Genomic DNA, 21,871 nt, shown 5'->3' with positions numbered 1-21,871 from the left:
TATTACAAAATACGACAAAAACGACAACAGTAATACTACTAAACACGCTATTTATAAAGTTTTAAATTGAAAATCTTTTTGTTTGCAAATTTTTGGCTCGCGAGTTCCAATAAACAAAGATTCTAGAAGTCCATCCATCCTACCATCTTTCAGTTCTAGAATCTTTGTTTATTAGAACTCGCGAGCCAAAAAAATTGCAAACAAAGAGATTTTTACAATTTAAAACTTTATAAATAGCGTGTCGTATTTTGTAATATGCTTTTTATTTAATTTAGTTTCAGGTAAAAATTTCTACTATTTTAAATGTTTTTGTTTTAGCAATTTTGTCTTATAAATTACTTCAAATTAGCTTAGTACAACTCAATTCTATTTTTCAAACTTTTTTTAAACAGACTTTTATACTTTATGACGTAACTATTTTTAGCTAGACTTTTCAAATTCATTGTATATAACTAAAATTACACTATAATATTAATAGTTTTTAGCAATATTATTCTGAGGATGCACTAAACGAAATTAATTAATAAACTTTTTTCGAAAATGAGTGAGTTATGTTTAAATTTTTTAGTTAAAAATTATTATGTATTACGTAAAAATATCACTGTTCTTTACAAATAAAAAACAAAATCAAAAGTATATACTTAGACTATTAAGAAGTAGTAAATCTAGTAACCTAAAACCTATTTATTATTTAATAAACATTCAACAAAAAAAAGCAATTATTGAAAAACATCAAATAGTTAAACGTTAATCATATACTTTAAAATACAATTAAAACCAAAACAAATATTATAACCTTGTGATTTTATACATCTTAAAAATAAGTTTTAAAACTGTAAACGCTAACATTATTTACAAAATTTTCTAATTCATTTTTCTAATTATCTAAAAACTATTGACTAGACAAAAACCCTAAACTATTGTAAAAAAACGAAAAGCTTTAAAAGTGAATTAGAGCTATAAATTACTTAAATAGTGTGCATAAATTATAAATAACCTCATATATACACAATTAAAAATGTAAACAAATTAAGTTCAAAAACAATTAGACACTTAAAATAATTATTCGGAAGCCGTTTATAAGTAACCACCGATTTTCCTTGAAAAATATTGTTGTGGGCTGCATTTATTTTAAACGATTGTACTTATAAAAATATTAAATAAAATCATAATCTAATATGTGATAAAATAAGCAATAACATGGCACTAATAAATTAAAATGATTAAATTAAGAGCTTAGTTGTAAGAATTTGAGCAAAAATTTTTATTTCTATTGGTTTCAAAAAGCATGTTTTAAACTAGAAAAAACATTGTGGACAGCAGATTTTGCTTTGTTTACCATCCCCTATATTATAAAATCATAAAAATTTATAGTTTATAACTTATTTAGGTTACACAATTTTTTTAATTTTTTTTATTCAACATTTAATAAATAATTTCAGTTAGAAATAAAGTTTTTTTTAAATTATATAAACTCTTGAAGCACATGTTGACAGATTAAAGCAGTTACTTTTAAATTCAAAAAAAAATATCTAGTGGTAATTCGTTTTTATATTTTTCTCATTAAGTGCTGACCTTTAAAAGTAATCAAAAAATGTTCAATTCAACTTTGTCTCTTACAATTTTGATCTATAAATCATCATTTGTTTTATCTACATTGCAAACGGAATGACAGGATAACATAATGTGTCTTGGTTTTTTCATATAATATAAACTTTTAACTGGAATGGCCATAACTTCAGGTTTAATGGAAGTTTCTGTAAAAATTTCATCTACATATTTCTGTACTAAGCAGTCAACATAAGTAGCTTTGGCGTTTCTAGCTACATAAAAAAGTTTTATTTGAGATTTAAAATCATGTCCAACATCAAACTTCATAGTTTTGAAAAGTTTACATAACGCTTCTTTAAACACAACTTTATCTTCATTTTCTTCATAGTCTGAAGCAAACTGTTTAAAGAGTACTTTCATATTATCTTCAGCTACAGTATTTGTAACAACCTGCCATTCTACTTTTGCCATTCTAGGCAAAGCTTCAACTTCGATAAAAACAATGTTTTTTTCATCTAAGTCATCCACATTTTCAGCTAAAACATTTTTTGCGGTGCTCACATATCTGATATCAGTCACATAACAAACACAGCTTTTCATTTTGTTCAAGTTAGACTTCATCGCTTGCAAAACACTTTCAACATGTTGCAGTGACAGTCTAGCTTCTTGCTCTACACTACCACCCTCTATCATTTGCATAGTATGAGGGACAAGTGCAATCTGTCCTGCTACGTACAATGTGTTATCATACTGTACACACTGACTGTATGGACCTGCAAAAAACATTTTGTCAATTTTCTTATTTTGTTTTTAATTGTAAGTCTTTTGTTATATCAGCAAATGTTTAGATACAAATCGTATAAATTAGCACATGTATTGTAATTACAAATAAGAAAACTATAAGAAAGCAAAATCTATACCTTGTTAGTTATTTGTATCAAATGAATTTGAATATCATAGTAACGAACATTTTCGGAAATATAGAGTTAAAAAAGCTGATTACTATGTTATTTGTCTTAATTCACTTTTACTATTTTTTTAATTAAAATAAAATTAAAACTAGTGTTTAAAATTGCGTGGTTTGTGACTTTAAAATTATACCTTTACAGAAATTGTCTTAGAAAAATGTAAATAAACAAATGGAGGCACACAATTAACTTTATTGAATTTTTGTCTAATTAAAGTCTATTTTCAATTTAAGGGCCTATGGGCAGTAGTAAAATTTTTTTACAAAAACTGTCAGTGAATTTACAAAAAAGCTTCAAGATTAAATTATATTGACGAAAATGAGAGAAATAATAGAAAACAAAAATTTTATCTAACCTATCATATATGATCAACTTGTGAAATTTTTTAGATAGAAACATACAGTCTATAATTGTTTTTATTGCAAAATTTTTATTTGTTGGAAATTTAAATATTAATAAACAAATGTCCTACTTTTTTGACCTAGAAACCTCTAATTTTAGGATTTATCTATTAAATACTTTAAAAAATTTCCAGTTAATTAAAATATTTTAGATAAAAAAAGACAACTCAAGCTAGGTGTTCAGAATGGGATTTTTTTGTATTTTTTCACAGTCTAATTGTTTGTATATTATTATTTTAACTTTAATAAAATTGATTAAGAGATAGATTTTTATTTAAACAGTATTTTTATATTTTGGGTCGCGCCTTCATTAAGAAACCTATTGAGCTCAACCACTTTGTCTCTTTATATCTAATAAGTTAATTTAGGTTTTGTTAAGCTGTAATTAACGTCTGAGAGCTAAGATAAAACTTCACAAGAACAATTTGTCCAAGGTAGAATACCCAATATGCCCTTAAATTATACAAAAAAATTCTTTTTAGTTGTGGTTGATTTTGCATCAAAAAAAATTATTAAGAAACCTGATTGCCTTTTTATATTATAAACTTCAATTTTGAGAAATTTTATATACTACTTTTTTTTTAGTTTTATAAACTAATTTTTTTATAATTTTTAATCTAGGTTTATTAATTTTATTTATAACTTTTTGTTTAAAAAATTATTGAGACTTAAAATAAACATAAAAAAATATTAAGTTCACCAAAAAATATCTTTAAACATTTGTTTAGATATAATAAATTATGTACAAGTGTTGTCCCTAAAAGTATTAAAATTGTTTTACGAAGTAAGATTCATTTAGTATGAAGAATTTTGTTACTAAATATATGGAAAAAAATGATACTAACAGTGTAAAAAACTTTAAAAAAGCAATTTATTAAGGCATAACAAACCTATCATACAAGGAGCCCAGTAAGAGATACTCTCTACATGCATTACTTTCCTCCTATTTTCATTTTTGTAAACAAAAGAGTTCATTTTAAAAACAACAGAAGCATCATTAAAATTGCAAGCAACACAAACTCTTGATGGGGGATTATTTGCTTTGAAAAACTTTTTATATGCCGTATTAATTTCATTGTAATGCTTCATGTCAGCAACATATATATGTACACAAACAATTTCATCCAATTGATAAGTTTTAAGTTTTTTCTTAATCATTTCAAAGGTTCTACATGTTGTTTCTATTATACTCTCATTAAGATTAACGTCAGAAGTTTTAGCAGTAGCTGAAATCATGATAAAACTGTTGTGATTAAAAACATTAACACAGTCAACTGGATTACTAACATCATCATATTTCTCAAACACCCAATCAAAATCAATATGAGCCTTATCACCAAGACTATTTTGAAAATTATCATTACTTTTCACAGCATCTATCTTATTACAAACTTGCATTTCTTCTTTTTTATCCACTAATTGCATTTCTTGAAAGTTTAAGTACTTTACTAAATCATCATTCTCGTGGGAAACAATTCTGCTTTTTGTCACTTCAATTTTCTTTTTAAACAAAGGACAATCAAGTGTAAAGGTTTCATACTCTCCACCCTCACCACAAATATTACTACCGTATTTGCCACATAACATCTCCAAATGACTTTGCATGTTCTCAAGGGATTTTCCAAGGTGAGCTGGTTTCAGCCCTAAAGCAGCAACTTTTACAAGAATTGAGTTTACCTGGTTGCTTATCATTTCTTGCATCAGTTCTTTTTGGTCTCGCCTCCACAAATAAGCCAGTGACTTCAAATTGAGCCTCCTGCAGACATTTTCCACTCTGACTCTCTGGTAGTCTGACAAAATTGCTCCACTTGACACTGCATTAAAATCAATTTTTTTCTTTATATCTCTCAGCAAATCAAAAAGATCTTCAACCTCATCCCCTTCTTCGGGATTGTAATTACAGCTTGTATTTTTTGATGTGCCGCTGATGGTTTTCACAAACAAAGGTAGATCCATTGCTCCTGCATACAAATTGATTCCTTCCTGCAGAAAATTTGTTTAAGTTCTTATAATATGTTTTGACTATTCAGACTGTTTTCAGCTTCCAAATGTTTAGCACAAAATTGTTATAAAGTTTAGTACTAAACAATACAAAGAAGAAATTTTTTGCGACTAAGCTGTTTTTCTAGTTTTTAATATACAAAAACTGTTTTGAAATGTACAATGAAAAAATAAAATAATATTACAAACATATGCAAAATTTGGAGATAAGCATTAACATTAAGTTATTTTATCTTGAAAAAGATTTAGAATTTAAAAATAATAATGTTTAAAAATTTTATTTTACATAAGCTTGAATAGGTTTTTAACTTTATACTATACAAAAAATTATTAGTCTGTCTTAATTACTATTCTTTCAATAGCTTACTACTAAATAAAAACATACTTAAAATCATATTATAATCATATTAGTCGTTTATTAGTCATAGATATATAAATTACTTGTTTGCATATATACTTTCCTAAAACTTTTCAAATCTTTACTGAGAAGTAAAGGGTGTACTATAAATTATGCATAACAAAAACCTAGCTAAATAAAAAATCAAATATTTAGTTCTTATTTTATTTTTAAAACTTACCTGTGCTAACTAGAAATGCAACCCTATAAGTTGTAAACTTATTTTATAACAAAGAAAGGTTAAACTAAAGTAGAGTTTTAAAACAGGAAAATTAGGGTTGGTACGAAAAACTTGGCAATTTTAAACTGACAGACATTGATTTAGACTAGGGGTGGGCAACGTACGGCCAGCAGGCCGGATCCGGCCCGCGGAGTGAAAATGACCGGCCCCCAAACGTTTTTTAAATTCTAATGGAATCCGGCCCGCAAGTGGATGGTCTGGCCGCTAAGCACTTTCAAAGTTTATATGAAATCCGACCAGCCAATATATATATTACAAAATTTATACAAAACCTCTTTTGAAATATTTTTACAAAACAAATCTGTACGACTTTGCCCCTAAAAACGTTTTTAAAAATGACTTTTAATTTTTGTGGTTTTAAAAACACCATTTTGTAATAGTATCTTTTTCTGCTTCAATAATTGAAAAAGTTCTTTTTCAAATTATCCAAAAACAATTGTTTGCTTAAACAACTTTGATGACTTTACCTACCATAATGTCTTTCATAAAAAATAATCACTTGTGTGAAAAATCGTTGTCTATCCCAGATGTGTAGTGAGTTGTTTTTATAAATATTAAGAAAATTATTTTTTTAACATTACAGTTAACTAATGTAACTTCATCAGAGCAAGAGGACTTAATCACAGGCAATTTAAAACGCTTCTTGAAAATTCCAACTCTGACCACAATGATATTCCATATCATACAGCTGTATGCTAGTTAAGTTTAGGTAAAGTTATGAACCGCGTTTAAGAATTAAAACCGCAAATACTACAATTTTTAGAGATAAAAGGTAAGCAAAACGATTTTCCTCACTTCGAACATCCAGAATGGCTTTCAGATTTTGCATACATAGTTGACTTATTTGAGCATATGAACAAGCTGGATACCAAACTGCTGGGGAAAGATACTTTTGCCTATGAACTGTACTTTGTAGTAAATGCATTTAGACAAAAGTTAAAAAAAAAATCTTTTTATCTAGAAGAGAACAACTCTAGCATTTTGCAAAACTTGAGACTACAGAACTATCAGCGATGACAATGAAAAAGTATAACAATGTCATAGTCTCACTTGATAAGGAGTTTGACCGTTGTTTTACAGACTTTCAACGTGGACAAAAGTCAAGAATTGTTTCATCAATGTTGACGTTTGACACCAAAAATACACCTGGTAATATACACTTAGAACTAATTGAACTACAATGTGATAGTACAGTAAAAGAAAAGTTCAAAACTGAACGAGTTGACAGATTTTATGCCTTACTTAACAAGTCAAAATTTGTTAATTTAAAAAAGATGACAATGAAGTTACTTGTTCTGTTTGGGTCTACATATATTTGTGAACAAACATTCTCATTTATGTATATAAAGAAAAGTAAGCAGAGATCAAATCTTACTGATACCAATCTGCAGTCATTTCTGAGAATATCTATTTCAAATATTCTTCCAGATTTTAAACAACTTGTTAAAAACTTTGATGGTCCACAAATGTCTCATTGACTTCTTTTTTGTGTAACTATTCTTGCTAAACTTTTAAACTTTACATTTAAAATATTATGTGACAGTTGTATGTGTTAGTTTTTCGTTTAGTTATATTTTCATTAGTGAAATTGATCTTAGTCTAAAAGTCTATTAAACTAATATGTTTATTATGTTAAAAATATTAATTAACCTCTTTTTTCATTTTTAATAACATTATTTTTAAGGTACAGAATTTAGTTAAATTACATAAGTTGCTCATAACTGTCTGATGTTTTGAAAGTAAAAGAATTAAAATTTTAAGCCAAAGTAAATTGTTATCTAAGTTTAACTGCTTTAAATCATACAAATAGTTTTTATTATTTAGTAGATTTTCAGATATACTTATCTATTATTGAACAAGCCAAAGTTTGTCAATTTCAAAAGATGACCATGAAACTAGTTGCTTTGTTGGAGACTTCATACATCTGCAAACAACAATTTCCAACCATAAACATCAACAATGATAAGCTAATTTCAAACCTATTCAGTATTCTAGTGCACTTGCAGATTTTCCTAAACCGTCATGCATCTAGATTTAAAAAACTCTAATATATTATCAACCTTAAGTGTTTTATTGGCATCGTTTAATTTTGTTTTTTGCTTTTTATGGTAAATAAGTTTATTATATCAGTAATATTTGTTGTTTTGTTTCTTTTATACGTGCAAAAATATGTAATTAATCTTTATAAGTTTATTTAAATTAAAAGGTAGTAGTTTAATATTTGTTAGTTAAGTTCTGAATAATATTTATTAATGTAAACTCTAGCCAAGGATTGCCAAAATTAGATAATTTCATATAGTTAACAATTTTCTAATGTTTCAGCTTGAAATTTTAGGCTGAGTAGCTTTTAATAAGTAAACTATTGTTTTTATAAGACTAGCTAGTATTAACTCGGTCCAGAATTATAATAAATATAGAATAATGAACAGGTAATAAAAATTAACTGAAAATGTTATACTTGAGAACCTTGGTATTAATAAATTGATTTAAAATTCTGAAATACCCTGTCAATTAGCGTCCAGCGGGATCCAAATTTATTGAAATTAGTTTCCATTTGGATCTGGAACCTTGTCTCAAATTAGTATTTAGCCAAATCCGGATAATATTTTTAAATAAGGATCCGGATCTAAAAAAGGATCAAGCTTAATCCGGTAGATCACTTACTCAAAATGCTCCAGCCCGCTGAGGACATATTATTTTTTGATCCGGCCCGTCAATTATTTACATTGCCCACCCCTAATTTAGACTGTCATTTCTTAAACCTTTAAACTATTAGTAGGGCTTATTTAAGATTTTAATCAAATGAATCTAGGCAGTCATTTAGTTTGGTTGAAATAATAGCGGAGCCTAATAATAATAGTCATTTTTTTTTAAACTTTTTTTTCAATTTCAAGTTTTTATATTAGGTATGGCCCCAGTAAAATATCATAAAAGTTTTATACCAGAATGTTAGCTTACACAAACTAAAATTTTTGAAATAACTTAAACTACAGCAGCTTTTTATGTCCAAAATAAATGTTTTTATTAATTTAAAAAAAGAATGCAGCAAAAACATGTTAGAAGCCTAACACCTTAAGTTTGATAAATTTTGTTCCAGTAAGATTATTTTTTATCAAAATATAATAGATTATCCTCAAATTTCTTTTCAAATCACTGAAACTTTCAATCATTTGTGTACTGACAAATCTTTAAATTTTGCCAACATAGCCTTAAGGGCATAGGGGGGTAAACACTCTTTTTTGGTTTTTGATCTTATTTTATATAATTTTTACTAAGCTACAAGATGCTTTTTACAGATTTTAAAAAATCAAAATAATTTTTGAGATATAGCTGGTCAAAGTCGGAAGCAACAATAGGATCCTTATGAGAGGCGCAAACTAAAACAGCAAAAATAGACTATTTCACTAAAAATCTATCTTCTCCTACATTTTTTGAGATAACTACCTCAAATTTTCAGGAAATGTTCCTTGATATATTCAGAAAATTCTGTCAGAAGGAATTTTTAAAAAATTTAAAAGTAAAAATTTTATGCAAAAAATAAACAAAAAAAAAAATTTTTTTTAGTTTTTTTGTTATAAAATTTTTATTTTTTTATTTTTTAAAATTCTGTTCTGACAGAATTTTCTAAATATATCAAGGAACATTTCCTAAAAATTTGAGGTAGTTATCTCAAAAAACGTAGGAGGAGATAGATTTTTAGTGATTTCTAGTTATTTGCCGTTTTAGTTTGCGCCTCCCATAAGGATCCTATTGTTGCCTCCGATTTTGACCGGCTATATCTCAAAAGTTATTTTGATTTTTTAGAATCTGTAAAAAGCATCTTGTAGCTTAGTAAAAATTATATTAAATAAGATCAAAAACCAAAAAAAGGTGTTTACCCCCCCCCCCCCATGCCCTTAATTATACTAAAAATATTTTTAATAAAAAAATATTTTTTTATTTAGTATAATGAAATTAACAATTTGATATTTTACTCAAAAATAAAACTTTTAAGTATAAATATTTAAAGTACAATCAATGTACAGATCCTAAAAATGTAACAAAAACTATTTTTTTCTAAAAACTATAATACTCATACAAAATCTTAATAATTAAAAGTATTGTAATAAAACTTACTTGGGCAACACTTTGATACATCCAACTATCAATCTCACCTTCAATATTTGGTTTCAGATTGGCTAATGCAACTATTTCATGGCCATTCCTAACACATTCTATCATATTGTAACAACTATCTTTGCCTCCACTTATCAAAGCAACAACTTTCATTTTTAGTAAATTTTCTAAAGCTTTAAGTTTTATAGCTTTTAATTTAAGCAACTGAAATTTATATATCTCACTTGCCACTCACTTAATCATGTTACTAGTATTCATAATTAAAACCAAACAGAAAATAAATACAAGTAGCTAGTTATTAAAAGTTATCCAATTGTATTACCTGATGTGATAGTCACAATTTGTATTAGCTATAACAAAATAAAACTTTATCTAAAAGCTTTATTTAAAAAACATTTTTTTTTTCTATTTGTAGTTTTATATTTTTTTAAGTATGCACCATACAGATAAAAATTTTAAACTAGCCTGAGTTAGCCAGAGTATTCTCAGATTTTAAAGTAGCTTAAGTTTAACAAAATGACCTGAATTTGTAGCAGTCTAATAGTTAATAGTTAATAGATAAAAATTGTTAAGGTGTTTTACTTATTTGAACTAAGACACTTTTCAATAAACATACTTAACATTGTTTAACATTTATTATATAAACTACTTAATCTTTTACATTACAAAACTAATTCCACAGCAGTGATACACTAATGCATTCAAACATTTACTTGATGTTAAACTTGCCCATATTTTAAAACTTAATGTGCAAAAACATTTAACAATGAATGAAATATATACAGGTTGGTATTGGTTTTCTGACTTTTATCCTGTTTTTTAAATTTCAAGTTTTAATGTTCTTTTTTAGTAAAAAAAACTTTCGTGAACAAAATGTTTTAAATAGTTTAAAATTACTGGAAAAATATTGTAATGCTACTTAAATTTTTATATAATACAAAACTTAATAGTGACTATAACAATATTTTTTTATACTAAAAAAACTGAATTAAAGGCACATTAAAACAGCTTTAAAAATTAAATATTTCACAGAAAATTGTTTAAAAGTTAATTTTGTTAGGGTTCCACTGTTAAAAGCAAAATAAATAGCCCAAGTGACCAAAAATTAGCCTTATTTTTATAATCTAGCATTAGTTTATTAAAATTTTATTGAAAGTTTTGCACCTTTAGAAACACTTACTTTTCTTTTAAACTTTTTAGTTGTTACATTTAATTTTAAAATCACTATGAGTATGACTGAAAACATATTCTTGCAAACTAGATGTTTACAATAACACTAACAGGGCAAACTAACAGGGTGTTTACAATAACACTAACTAGGCTAAGAAACAGTTTTAGAAAAGAATGTTGTGTCTTTTCAGGAAACCTTTTGTTAGACTGAATTTTTAACTGTAAATTTTTTTAAATGCATAAACTTAAGTGAACTCAGTAACAACATTAGTGTTCAATTAAGTTTATTGGGTATAACTAAGTTTCACTGCTAATTGCGGATCATCAGATAGATTAATAGTTGGTAAATAAGTAACAATATGCATATATTTGTGTTATAGGTAATAAGCACTTAAGTTAGAGGTATGTGTTATATAAAAATATTAACAACTTTTTGTAACTAAATTTTTTTATATTATCACCAATTTATTTTTTTTTAGGTAATTTTTTTATTTAATAAAAGTAAAAACATAATTTAAACATCTATTTCCTAAAAGTTGTTCAAAATTAATTAAAGGTCACTCTAAAAAGTTAAAAAAATGCTCAAAAACAGAAGGAGGGGATAGATTTAAAGCAAAATAGTCTATTTTTGTCTTTTAAGTTTGTGCCTTCTATAAAGAACCTATTGAATTCTCTAATTGAGTTAAAAAATAAAGTAAAATACAACAATTTTAAATACAAATTATTTTTCACATAAAAAATAAGCTACCAGTTGTATTTTATTTTGTTTTTTAATTCAAAGTAACTTTTGAGTTATGAACAATCCATATTAGAGACTTCAAAAGGTTCTTTATAGATGAAATTTCAAAATAAGTGATCTACTCCATTTCCTATACTCTTAACTTGATTTTTGGATTATAACTTTAAAGAACACATTACTTATTTTATAGTAACTATGAAATAAATATTATCAATATTATATATACAAACATTCATAACTATATGTGCAGTAACTTTAGAAATAGTTGGGTATTTGTTTGGACAAAAGAAACTTTTGTTTTAAGTTTTAATATCATATTTACCAAGTGTGTAATTGAAAATTAAGTTATGTAAAATTAAAAGAATTTAATTTTGTGTATATATATTTTTTTTATGGTAGAAAAAGATCATAACACTTTCTTCCCTTTAAAACAATAAATACTTTTTGAAGGTCAAGCAAGCAAATTGTCATCACCTCTCATTCTACCTGCCTCTTTAAAATTTACTTTAAACTAAGCAAAATAATTAAATAAAAAATATCTATTTAACTAAAAAAAATCCCTTAGTGACATGTCACTTGGCAAACACTAACAGGGTTGAAATCTCAACGTTAAAAACCACCTATATGAAATTCATAGTTCGGAATCTATTTCTCATCATAAGTACATAAGATGCAAGGTTGCCACTCTTTGAGCCAAAAAATCTTCCCTGAGTGACCAAAAATTTCCTTGAGTAACCTTAAATTTCCCTGAGTTTCCCTGAGTATAAAATTTTCTCTTCTAACACAAATTATTAATACCTCATTCTCATTTTTCTTCTTTAATAATAAAAGGAAGGTTGTATGTGTATGCTTCTGCATTAAATTTATGAAAAAAACTGTTTTCAAAAACTCAATCTTAAAAGATTTAAACCAATTAAAAATTAAAAACTAAATTTTTGCACAACTTTGTGTAAACTTGTTAGTTAACTTTCTACATAAAAGAATAAAGTTTAATTTGTTTGACATTTTAATTGACAAAATTTAATTATACTATAATAATAATTTCACATGAAGAACTCACTTAAATGCATACATAATAACTTCATTATGACTTGTATGTCTTTCCTAGAAACTGTTCTGAATGCAGTAAATAAAACTTAAAAGCTTAACATTATTGTAAAAAAACCTGCAAAAAGAAAGTATAAAGAAATAGCTAAAGAAATATCTCATATCAAAGTACAACTTAATACCTAACAACTGATACAAAATAATCTAAAATTAAATTTTTTTTTATGTCTTTTAGATGTTCATACACAATCTATTTTAAATAACTGAAAACATAATTTTGATTTTAAAACAATTTCACATTACCTAATAAAAAAATCTTAATACTGTTTTTTTAAGTATGCAATTTCTAAATCAATAGTTTTAATTTTATTTTCAAGTTTATTTGCGTTGTCCTTAGCAGCTATTCCTCTTGCTAATAATTCTTTCATTGCTTCTAAATCAGACTGTTTGTTGGCATCTGCAGTATATTTGTCATAGTCTTCATTCAAACATTTGAGTTGCTTTGTAAGTTTACCTTTTGATTTTAACTTAATTTAAACTGTTTGATTTTACTTAAGTAAATATAAATTTAAAACTTAAAAAAACTACAATGTTAATACTAAGAATATTGAAGAACTAGCCGCAAGGCTAAAAAAATTCTAAATAACCACTTAAATAATTAGAATTACAACTTTTGAACAAAATATTGAAACTGGATTAATTAAACCTCATTCTAGATCTAGAAAAAAATTTCCCTGAGATTTTCAAAAACTTCCCTGAAATTTAGAGAAAAAATTAAAACTTCCCTGAGTTTCCCTGAGTTAAAAGAAAAATGCCAAAATTCCCTGAGTTTCCTAAGATTTTCTACAGTTTGAAAATTCCCTGAGATTCCCTGAGTTCCCTGAGTGTGTGGCAACCCTGAAGATGAAACTAGGATAATTTTAAATTTAAGAAAATTTTAGAACAAATTTAAATATCATTCTAGTTGAGGTCAAGGTTTGAATAAAACCAAGAGCCTAAAATTACATGTAAATGAGAACTTTAAATTTTCAATAGATTTATTTTTATCAGGGTTGCATTTAGTTTTTTCAAAAAATTTTCCAGGTTTTTAAAATTTCCTCCAAGTTTTTAAAAGTACTTATTTTTTGGGTCTATTTTTAATTTAAAGTTAATTTTAAGGTAAAAAACTGTGTCAAAGAGTATTAAATTATTGAAAAGATACTGTAAAGCTACTTCAAAAAAAAAATTGATAACAACAAAAACTTTTATCTATATGGTAAATTTTTTGTGTCAAATCAAAACTTTACTATTTAACATGTAAAAATTGTTTAAATTTCCAGGTTTTTCCTAGTTTTTTTGCCTAAATTGTCAAACTCCAGGTTTCCAAGTAAAGTGGCAACCATGTTTGTATATACCAAAACTAAACATAGGGCTTAAACTGTGGGGAAATCTAATTTAAATAAACAAGCATAGTAAGTTTCAAACTAGTATGCATACATATAGATTGACCCATAAACAAAACAAAAAAGTTATATTTTCCTAAAGCAATTACATAAGTTATTTTACTATAAAAAGAAGTAAACAGTTATTACTGTTTAGTTGTGTTTCTAAGTAAATAACAACTATAAAATAATAGCTTTGAAATATTTTTTATCTTATGAAAATTATTGTTCATAGTAAATTAATTTCCAAGAACAATAATGTGCAAATTTTGAGATAAACTTTCTGGGAATTGATACTATACAATGCATTAGCAGCGCCAAATCATCAGTAAACATGTTTTGAAATAAGGGGACTGCCCAAAATCATACTTTTTTAGTTTCAAAAGCGTCGGCTTCTAGGGACGCTTCTGGTTAGCTAATATTTTACTTATTTTTATTTAAAGTCTTAAGTGGTAATTTTTTTTTTTGGTTTATTTTTTACATATTTGAGTAAGGTTGGTGAGGGATAAAGGTCAGATTAAATGTTCTTAATATTTTGCTGTATTATCAGTTTACCTCAGTTGCATAAATTTGCATATTGTTGTGAATAAAAACATTTACAAAAACTTACAACTGCAGCTGACCCGTTTTAAATGCAACAAAAGTCAGACTGTGAATAAGATTTTTTTGAATAGGATTTAACGAGGTCTTACAAATTTTAATAGCAATAGTTTTAAACAACTTAAAAGTTACAATATACTCACTTAAATATCGAAGATTTATAAAGAAATATAAAACTTTAGTTTAACTTCAGTTTCAGTATTAATTTCAAAAACATTTTTTATAGTAACTAGTAGTTACTAATTACTGCCTACTGCCTTGCTTCCGTTTGTTAGGAAACTTAAAATCTTATTTTTATTTTGTAACTACGTTTAATCAAGTTCCAATCAAAAATTTACGAGCTCAAAAGCATAACCGCTATTTAAGCTATCAATAAAACGCCAAAATTACTCAAACACGACATTTTATGACGAGCATAAAGTAAATTTTATAGGCAAATTTATAAATTTTTCAAAAAACATAAAAATTTTGTGTCAATTATTTTCCTTATCTTAAAAGCTATCTAAAAAATTTTTTATTTTATTTTAGAGAACGCACATTTGTCTTGAATTAAAAAAAAAAAATTTTGGTTTGGGGTTAGAATTATTTCATGGGGTCCCTCAAAAATTAAATTAATTACAACAAACTTAATTAAACTAAAGTAATTTAATTAAATTTGTTGTAATGCACATTCTTATTAATTTGTTTTTTCCTTTTATCAATTTTTTATCTAGGAAATGGCCAAGGCAAATGATGGTGTAATATACATCATTTTGATTTGGGGCCAAATTGTAAAAGATATTAACATTATTCATAATGAAACATTTAAGATTTTAAATAACATGCAAAAAAAGGGAAAATAAAAAAAAAATTAAAAAAAAAATATTTATTTTTGGTTCTAAACAATAATAATGAAAAAAACCAAAAAAAAACTTTATTTTTGGAGGGACCCCATGAAATAATTCCATCCCCAAACCAAAATTTTTTTTTAATAAAAGACAAAGGTGCGTTCTCTAAAATAAAATAAAATTTTTAGATAGCTTTTAAGATAAGGAAAATAATTGACACTAAATTTTTATGTTTTTTGAAAAATTAATAAATTTGCCTATAAAATTAACTTTATGCTCGTCATTTTATGTTATGACTAAGAAACATTTATTCAGTATTCAGAGCTCTTTATTTCGGGTATTCTGAGAACCGTGCTTGACAGAAGATTGTGAATTTATTTTTAAACAGAATCATAGTATATAAAGGTTACAAAAAAAACGGTTATTCTTTAAACGAAGTTAAACAAAATTAAATGCCTAATAAAATAATTTTTAAATCAAAAAGGAGCATTTATGACCACGACACTAAGTTTCTAAAAAGTTAACTAAGTAAAAGTTTTTAAATAAAAAAATTAAACTAATTTAAATTTTAAATAACTGAATCAAATAGTTTAAAACTAATGTTGAACCCTTTTTTACTATTACAAACTATATGTAACATATATCGCTAGAAATAACTTAAATATTAATACATTGACTTTTTAACTACTAGCAAAAGCTAGAATTGAAAAAACAAAGAAAAGAACAGACAAACTTAAAAAAATTTGAAATACTTTAATTATGCGACAATAAAAAGCTTTCAGTCAAAATTTGAAAGTCAACAACCTTTTGATTTTTTACTAAAAGTTTAAGCAGTATCTATAAGATAAACGTTTCAAACAATCAAATTTAGACAAAATATTTAATGTTTTCAAACAGTAACCTAAGTAACGATAAATCCTGATTATTGTTTTTTTTTTAGTCAGTCTAAAAAATTCGTAGGTAAGGTATATTTAAAAGAGTTTTAATGTTTTCTTCTACAGTTCAATAACTTTGAAACTAAAGTTTAGAAATTCTGAAAAATTAACTAGTGCTAAATTTAAACCTCTTCACTTCATTTGTGGTTAAATTTTAAATTAAAAAAAATTAAGTTGATGGCTATCATTTAAAAGTATAGAACCTTTTAATTAAAGCTTTAAAACATACAAATGTTGTACATAAATGTTTCAAATGTCAAAGTAGTTTGATATAGTAAAGCAGAGGCATGTTGTTTACTAAATTCTCAAATATAAAATGTTTATTTTTAAAGATTTAAATTTTAAGAAAATGATAACACTTTTTTGTGCATAGCTAGCTGTCTGCTAAAAAGTTAAAGTTTAATTGTGATGTCATAATAAAATTCAAACTGTAAAAGAGCCGTAAAATCAAACTGTAAATTTAAATAAAACTTTTTATTAATTTTATATAGGTTTTAGTATCTAGTTCTAGTTTGTACACATTATATAAATACTTATTGTAGTACATTCTATCCATGAAAAGTACTCGTAAACCTGTCTCACTAATTTCTATCGCGATGTTCAAGACAGTTTAATTCGTTCATTAAAAATATTAAGTGTTATATTTTTGGTAGTTTAATAATATTTAAAAAAATCTTGAAAACTAATTAAATGCTTATACATAATAATTTTTAGTTATTGTTTAATATACTTTTTAGTTGGTAAAATTTCTTAAATTAAAATGTCCTATTTGCTTTAGTACTTACTTAAATGATATGTTGTATTAATATTGTTTCTATATGTTTTAAAAGGTATTTTAGTTTTATTTATAGTCATGTTTAATATTAAACGTTGAAATTTTTTATCTTGTAACGTGCCTAAATCTAACTAGATATACATAAACATATTGTTATAAATTAAAGGAAAAATTAGTTTAGAGAAGAAAAGTTTCATATCGTTTATCCATGCGAACAAGCTTATGTATAATGATAATAATAAGAAGGACATCTCTAAAAATGTAGATTATATATGCAATTCTAACAATGTCATAGACTTAACTAATCATCAAAAATTTTCATTCACAAAAGTTCTTTAAAACTATCACTTATGTGCATAGAACGTTGTTTCCGAACCATGTCTACTATTAACAACTTTAAGGAATTAGGTTAATTATGTTAAAAAGTAACTTTCAAGTGACGAATTGAATACTGATTAAGAGCTTGAAGTATTTTCTGCAGAAATTTCCTGGGTAAGTAACCATTTAAAAGAACGAAGCAACCATTCGAAAGATCTTTTACGAAAGATTCGTCTTATTTATTCTCAGAGCATGCTTTTAAGAAAAAGGTAAACGAAAGCAGTTGTTTTAATAATTAATATGTTGATTATGTTAATTAAACTTTATAAAATTATTTTAAGTTGAAGTCAAACTAGCTTAGTTCTAAAACTAGACACTGTAAACAAAATAACTTTAGTTTAATTGTTTGTAAGTTCTGGATACAAATACACAAAAGTAAACTAAGGGTGTGTACAGTATTGAAGTAAATACTATGAAGACTACAAGCTAACATTTATTTTATACTAGAAGTCAAACTTACGCATTAAGTCAGTATTTCAACATTATCTGTCTGTTGATAAGTTTTTAACTTGTTTGATAAACAACGAATAAATGAGAAAAACTAGCAGAAATGTACAAAATCGAACAAACTTGTGTACATGCTCTTTTATAAACAACATTTAAGTCATGTTAGGAAAGTTAAAAATGCAACAAACTCCAGCAATTTTATTAAATTTAATTTATATAAAAGATTATAGCTGGATGGAAATTAATGGTATGCGTGAAGAAATGTTATGGGCAGCTTAAACAGTATAAGAAAGCAGAGTTGTTGTTTGTGGTAGAGAAAATAACAATGAAAAACCAAACACTGTTGAGATATATGATCATGTAGCTATACGTTGACATACTTGCTCAATATGATTGTAAAAATAAGTTTTCGCAAAACAGCTGCTTTCAAAAATAAAGTGTTTATAATCGTAAGCTTTCGAATAACTTCTTGTAAGGTTTTTGATTCTACTTACTACAGTTTGTTTCATTAAAACTACCAAAAGTAACTTTTCTAAATCATTTACATTTTCAAGCCGGTTATTTTCTAATTAGAAGCAAAATTTTCATACTTAGAGACGAAAGAGAAATTGTTTTAATTTATGATATAGAGATAACAAAAAATTTTGAGGGACTTTGTTGTGCTAAATTTCCCCAGTTTTATGTATGTTCTTTAACAGTTAGAAAAAATTTTTTTAGTTAAAGCACATTTTTATTTAAAAGTATCAGTTTCATTTTAAATAGTTATTGTTATTAGTTTTTTATCCTAAATTTGAAATATGTTTAATACCAACTTAGTTTGTAGAAATATAAACGAAAACTAATATTAACGTATAGTTGTTTTGTATTTTGTAGTTTATCTCAATTTTTTTTTTACAAAGTGGTGTTTCCTTGATATAGTTAATATAGTTTGACTAAAATCTGTTCTATTTTTTAAACTTACTTTTAATTAATTACTGCAACAAAAAAATAAATCTATTTTTGTATTTGTACAGCTTTGTGAAAAATTTGCTCAAAGTCTTTTTATACAATGACTTATGTCTTTTAATACAAATCATGTTTATAACATAATTTATTTCTTGGTCCTAGGATCTGGTGAACTAAGAACCTTACAATTTTCAAGTCGCACATCACGGATACTTTTAATGTCTTGTCTAGGACTATAATAAATGTAAAATTTAGAAGATTAAAGTTTAAAAAAGTTTTATTATTGCTTGTGAATAGCTAGCTGTCAGCTAAAAAGATTAAATCGTGATGTCTCAAGTTCGAAAAGATTCAATCGTGATGTCATAATAAATTCAAACTTTATAAGAGCCGTTTTTCAAGTGGAGACTTTTACTAAGCTGCTTAAAGTTTTTAATAAAAATTCTTAAATAAGTAGCAACTGATGGTGGGGTATAGTTTTTGAAGTAGAATGTTTAACTTCATTTCAAAAATATTCACTGTCAATTAATAAAGTTTAACTACACTTAGTTGCTTGTAGATAATAAATTTATGTGAAACAAATTCTTGTTAATCCTAATTATACAGCAATTGAAAGTTGGATATTTTAAAGCAGATTACCCAAGTCTTTTAAACAAAAATTCATAAGAACATAAAAAATTAACATCAAATTATTCAAGTTTTAACTTTTTTACTTCACTAAATACTGACCATGTTGATAACACAGTGACATTTTCTTTAAAATTTTATTTATTTTAAAAAAATGTTTTTTTATAATTTATTTCTATTTCGATAGTTTTAAACTTAAATCATTATATTTTTATAATAACTTTTCACCTCTTATAAATTAGATAGACTGTCTAAAACAAGTTGTCCAATTAACAAAAGATATTTACATGTAAAGGAGTTAAAATTATAGTTTTAAAAAACAATATTAAAGGTAACACTAATAATCTATAATTATTGTAAATAGCTTACATTTAATTTATAAATAGTTGTTACAGTTTTCTGTATGATTTATTAAAAAAATGGTTAATCCTTCACAAAGTAAGTTAGTTGCCATAGTGTCTGTATCGGTTGAAGAAATCAAAAGTTTTTCCAAACCATCTTTTTGAAAAATAAGTAGTACAAAATTTTTAAATAACTTTTATTAACTTAATACTAATTTTATAATAAATAATTTTAATTATTACCAATTTCCATTAAATAATAATAGTCACTTTTTTAAATTTCTGAAGTGCTTATTTAAATTTAGTTAAGGAAAAAGCTTATTTATTAACAGGAAAAAATGTGCTACCCCTTGTTGAAAAAGCCTAAACCAACCCCTGGTGTTAAGTTTAAAAAAGGCTATGCAGGTTCTTATTATAAACACATTTTTTAATTTATAAACTAAGCTTAAAACGGTTTACTATGATTTTACTATCTTTTATAATTTGCCATCGTTTCAAAATGGATTATTTCAAACTTGACGGTTTCTAACTTTTTATCGTAATAAGAACTTAATCAGCAAAAGAAACAAGTTCACTCGAAAATATTACGGCTTGTTTTATTTTAATGTAGTTAGAAATAAACACACCACATCCTGTGGTAACTTGTTCCACATAGTTTTTGCTCTGAGAAAAAAGTAACCTTGCCACTGACTATTGTTAAAATTATGTTTACATTCTGTTTTTCTATCATTTCCTCTTAACTGATATTTATTATGGGAAATAACTAAAAAAGAGCTAAAAAAACTTACATTTGCCATTAACAGTTTTATAAAGCGTAAATAAATCAAATTCTCATCTTCTTTATCAGGGTTTCCGAACCAGGGGTGTGAGATGGCTTTTTATTTTTGGTTGATAAATAAGGAGATTTTTAAACTTAGGCGAATGTAAGCCTTAAGTTGTTTTACTTAACAAAACATAACTATCGATTTTTAAAGCTAACAAGCTGTTTAAATCATATAACAAAAAATTAGTATTTAATCATTACGTCAAACGCTAGTCCTAGTGAAGTAGTTCAATGTTTTTTTAAATAGGGTAACCAAATTTGGGTATTGTATTCAAGCTTAGAACGAACGTATATTTTAAATAGTTTTGTCAGAATAGCAGCTGAATTAGTTTTAAAATTTTTTGATATCTGATAGGATGAAACTTGTGCAACACTATATAAATAAGTTATGTGTTCATTCCATTTTAAATTTTTAGAAATATATACTCCTAAATTCTTAAAGACTTTAAATAGTAGTATCTTAGTGTTATTGAGTAATAAGTCAATCGGGTCAAACGGTTTGTGTTTCTTAATTTTTAAAACTTTACATTTGTTAGGATTTAAATTAGAGGTGGGCAACGTAAATAGTTAAAGGGCCGGATCCAAAAAAAATTAGACCTATGCGGGCCGGAGCACTTCGAGTTAGTGATCTACCGGATTCAGCTGGATCGTTTTTAAGATCCGGATCCTAATTTCAAAATATTAACCTGATCCGGCTAAATACTAATTTTAGACAAAGATCCGGATCCGAATGGAAGCTAATTTGAAAAAGATTTAGATCCTGCTGGATGCTCATTGATCGGGTATTTCAGAACTTTGAATCAATTTATTAATTACCAAGGTTTTTCAGTATGTAAGTTATATTGATTTTTTTTAAGTATTCATAATTCTATATTTTTTATAACTCTGGACCAAATTAATACTAGTTTGTCGTATAAAAACAATAATTTACTTAATAAAAGTTACTCGCGCATTATATTTAAAGCTAAAACATCAAATAATTGTTAACTATTCGAAAATATTTAACTTTGGCAACCCTTGGCTGGAGTTTTCATTAATAATATTATTCAGAAGTTAATTAACATTACAATATTAAACTACTACCTTTTAATTAAAAAAAAATAATAAAGATTCATTACATAATT

The 21,871-nt window shown here is 25.7% G+C and overlaps 1 protein-coding gene across 1 annotated transcript; it reads right to left on the bottom strand.

Annotated features, from left to right (window-relative positions):
* Positions 1–1,629: 1,629 nt before the first annotated feature.
* Positions 1,630–9,828, bottom strand: LOC145833475 (uncharacterized). Its single transcript, XM_082940651.1, has 3 exons — positions 9,676–9,828; positions 3,811–4,903; positions 1,630–2,324 (listed from the first exon to the last, which is right to left on the bottom strand). Exons 1-3 carry the CDS (start codon positions 9,826–9,828, stop codon positions 1,630–1,632), a joined length of 1,941 nt encoding a protein of 646 aa, XP_082796777.1.
* Positions 9,829–21,871: the final 12,043 nt, after the last annotated feature.

The sequence above is a fragment of the Thalia democratica genome, chromosome 4 (genome assembly GCF_965202585.1).
Source record: "Thalia democratica chromosome 4, ktThaDemo2.hap1.1, whole genome shotgun sequence".
In the NCBI taxonomy this organism is placed as follows: Eukaryota; Metazoa; Chordata; class Thaliacea; order Salpida; family Salpidae; genus Thalia; species Thalia democratica.
This window is presented reverse-complemented; position numbering and strand designations above follow the sequence as displayed.

Bases quoted from the DNA above. Each gene is read 5' to 3' on its own strand.
- LOC145833475 (XM_082940651.1), bottom strand. From the start codon at position 9,828: ATGAAAGTTGTTGCTTTGATAAGTGGAGGCAAAGATAGTTGTTACAAT. The intron at 4,904-9,675 runs GTAAGTTTTATT...AATTTTCTGCAG, and splicing joins TGTATCAAAGTGTTGCCCAA to GAAGGAATCAATTTGTATGC. The intron at 2,325-3,810 runs GTTTGTTATGCC...TGTTTTTTGCAG, and splicing joins CTGGGCTCCTTGTATGATAG to GTCCATACAGTCAGTGTGTA.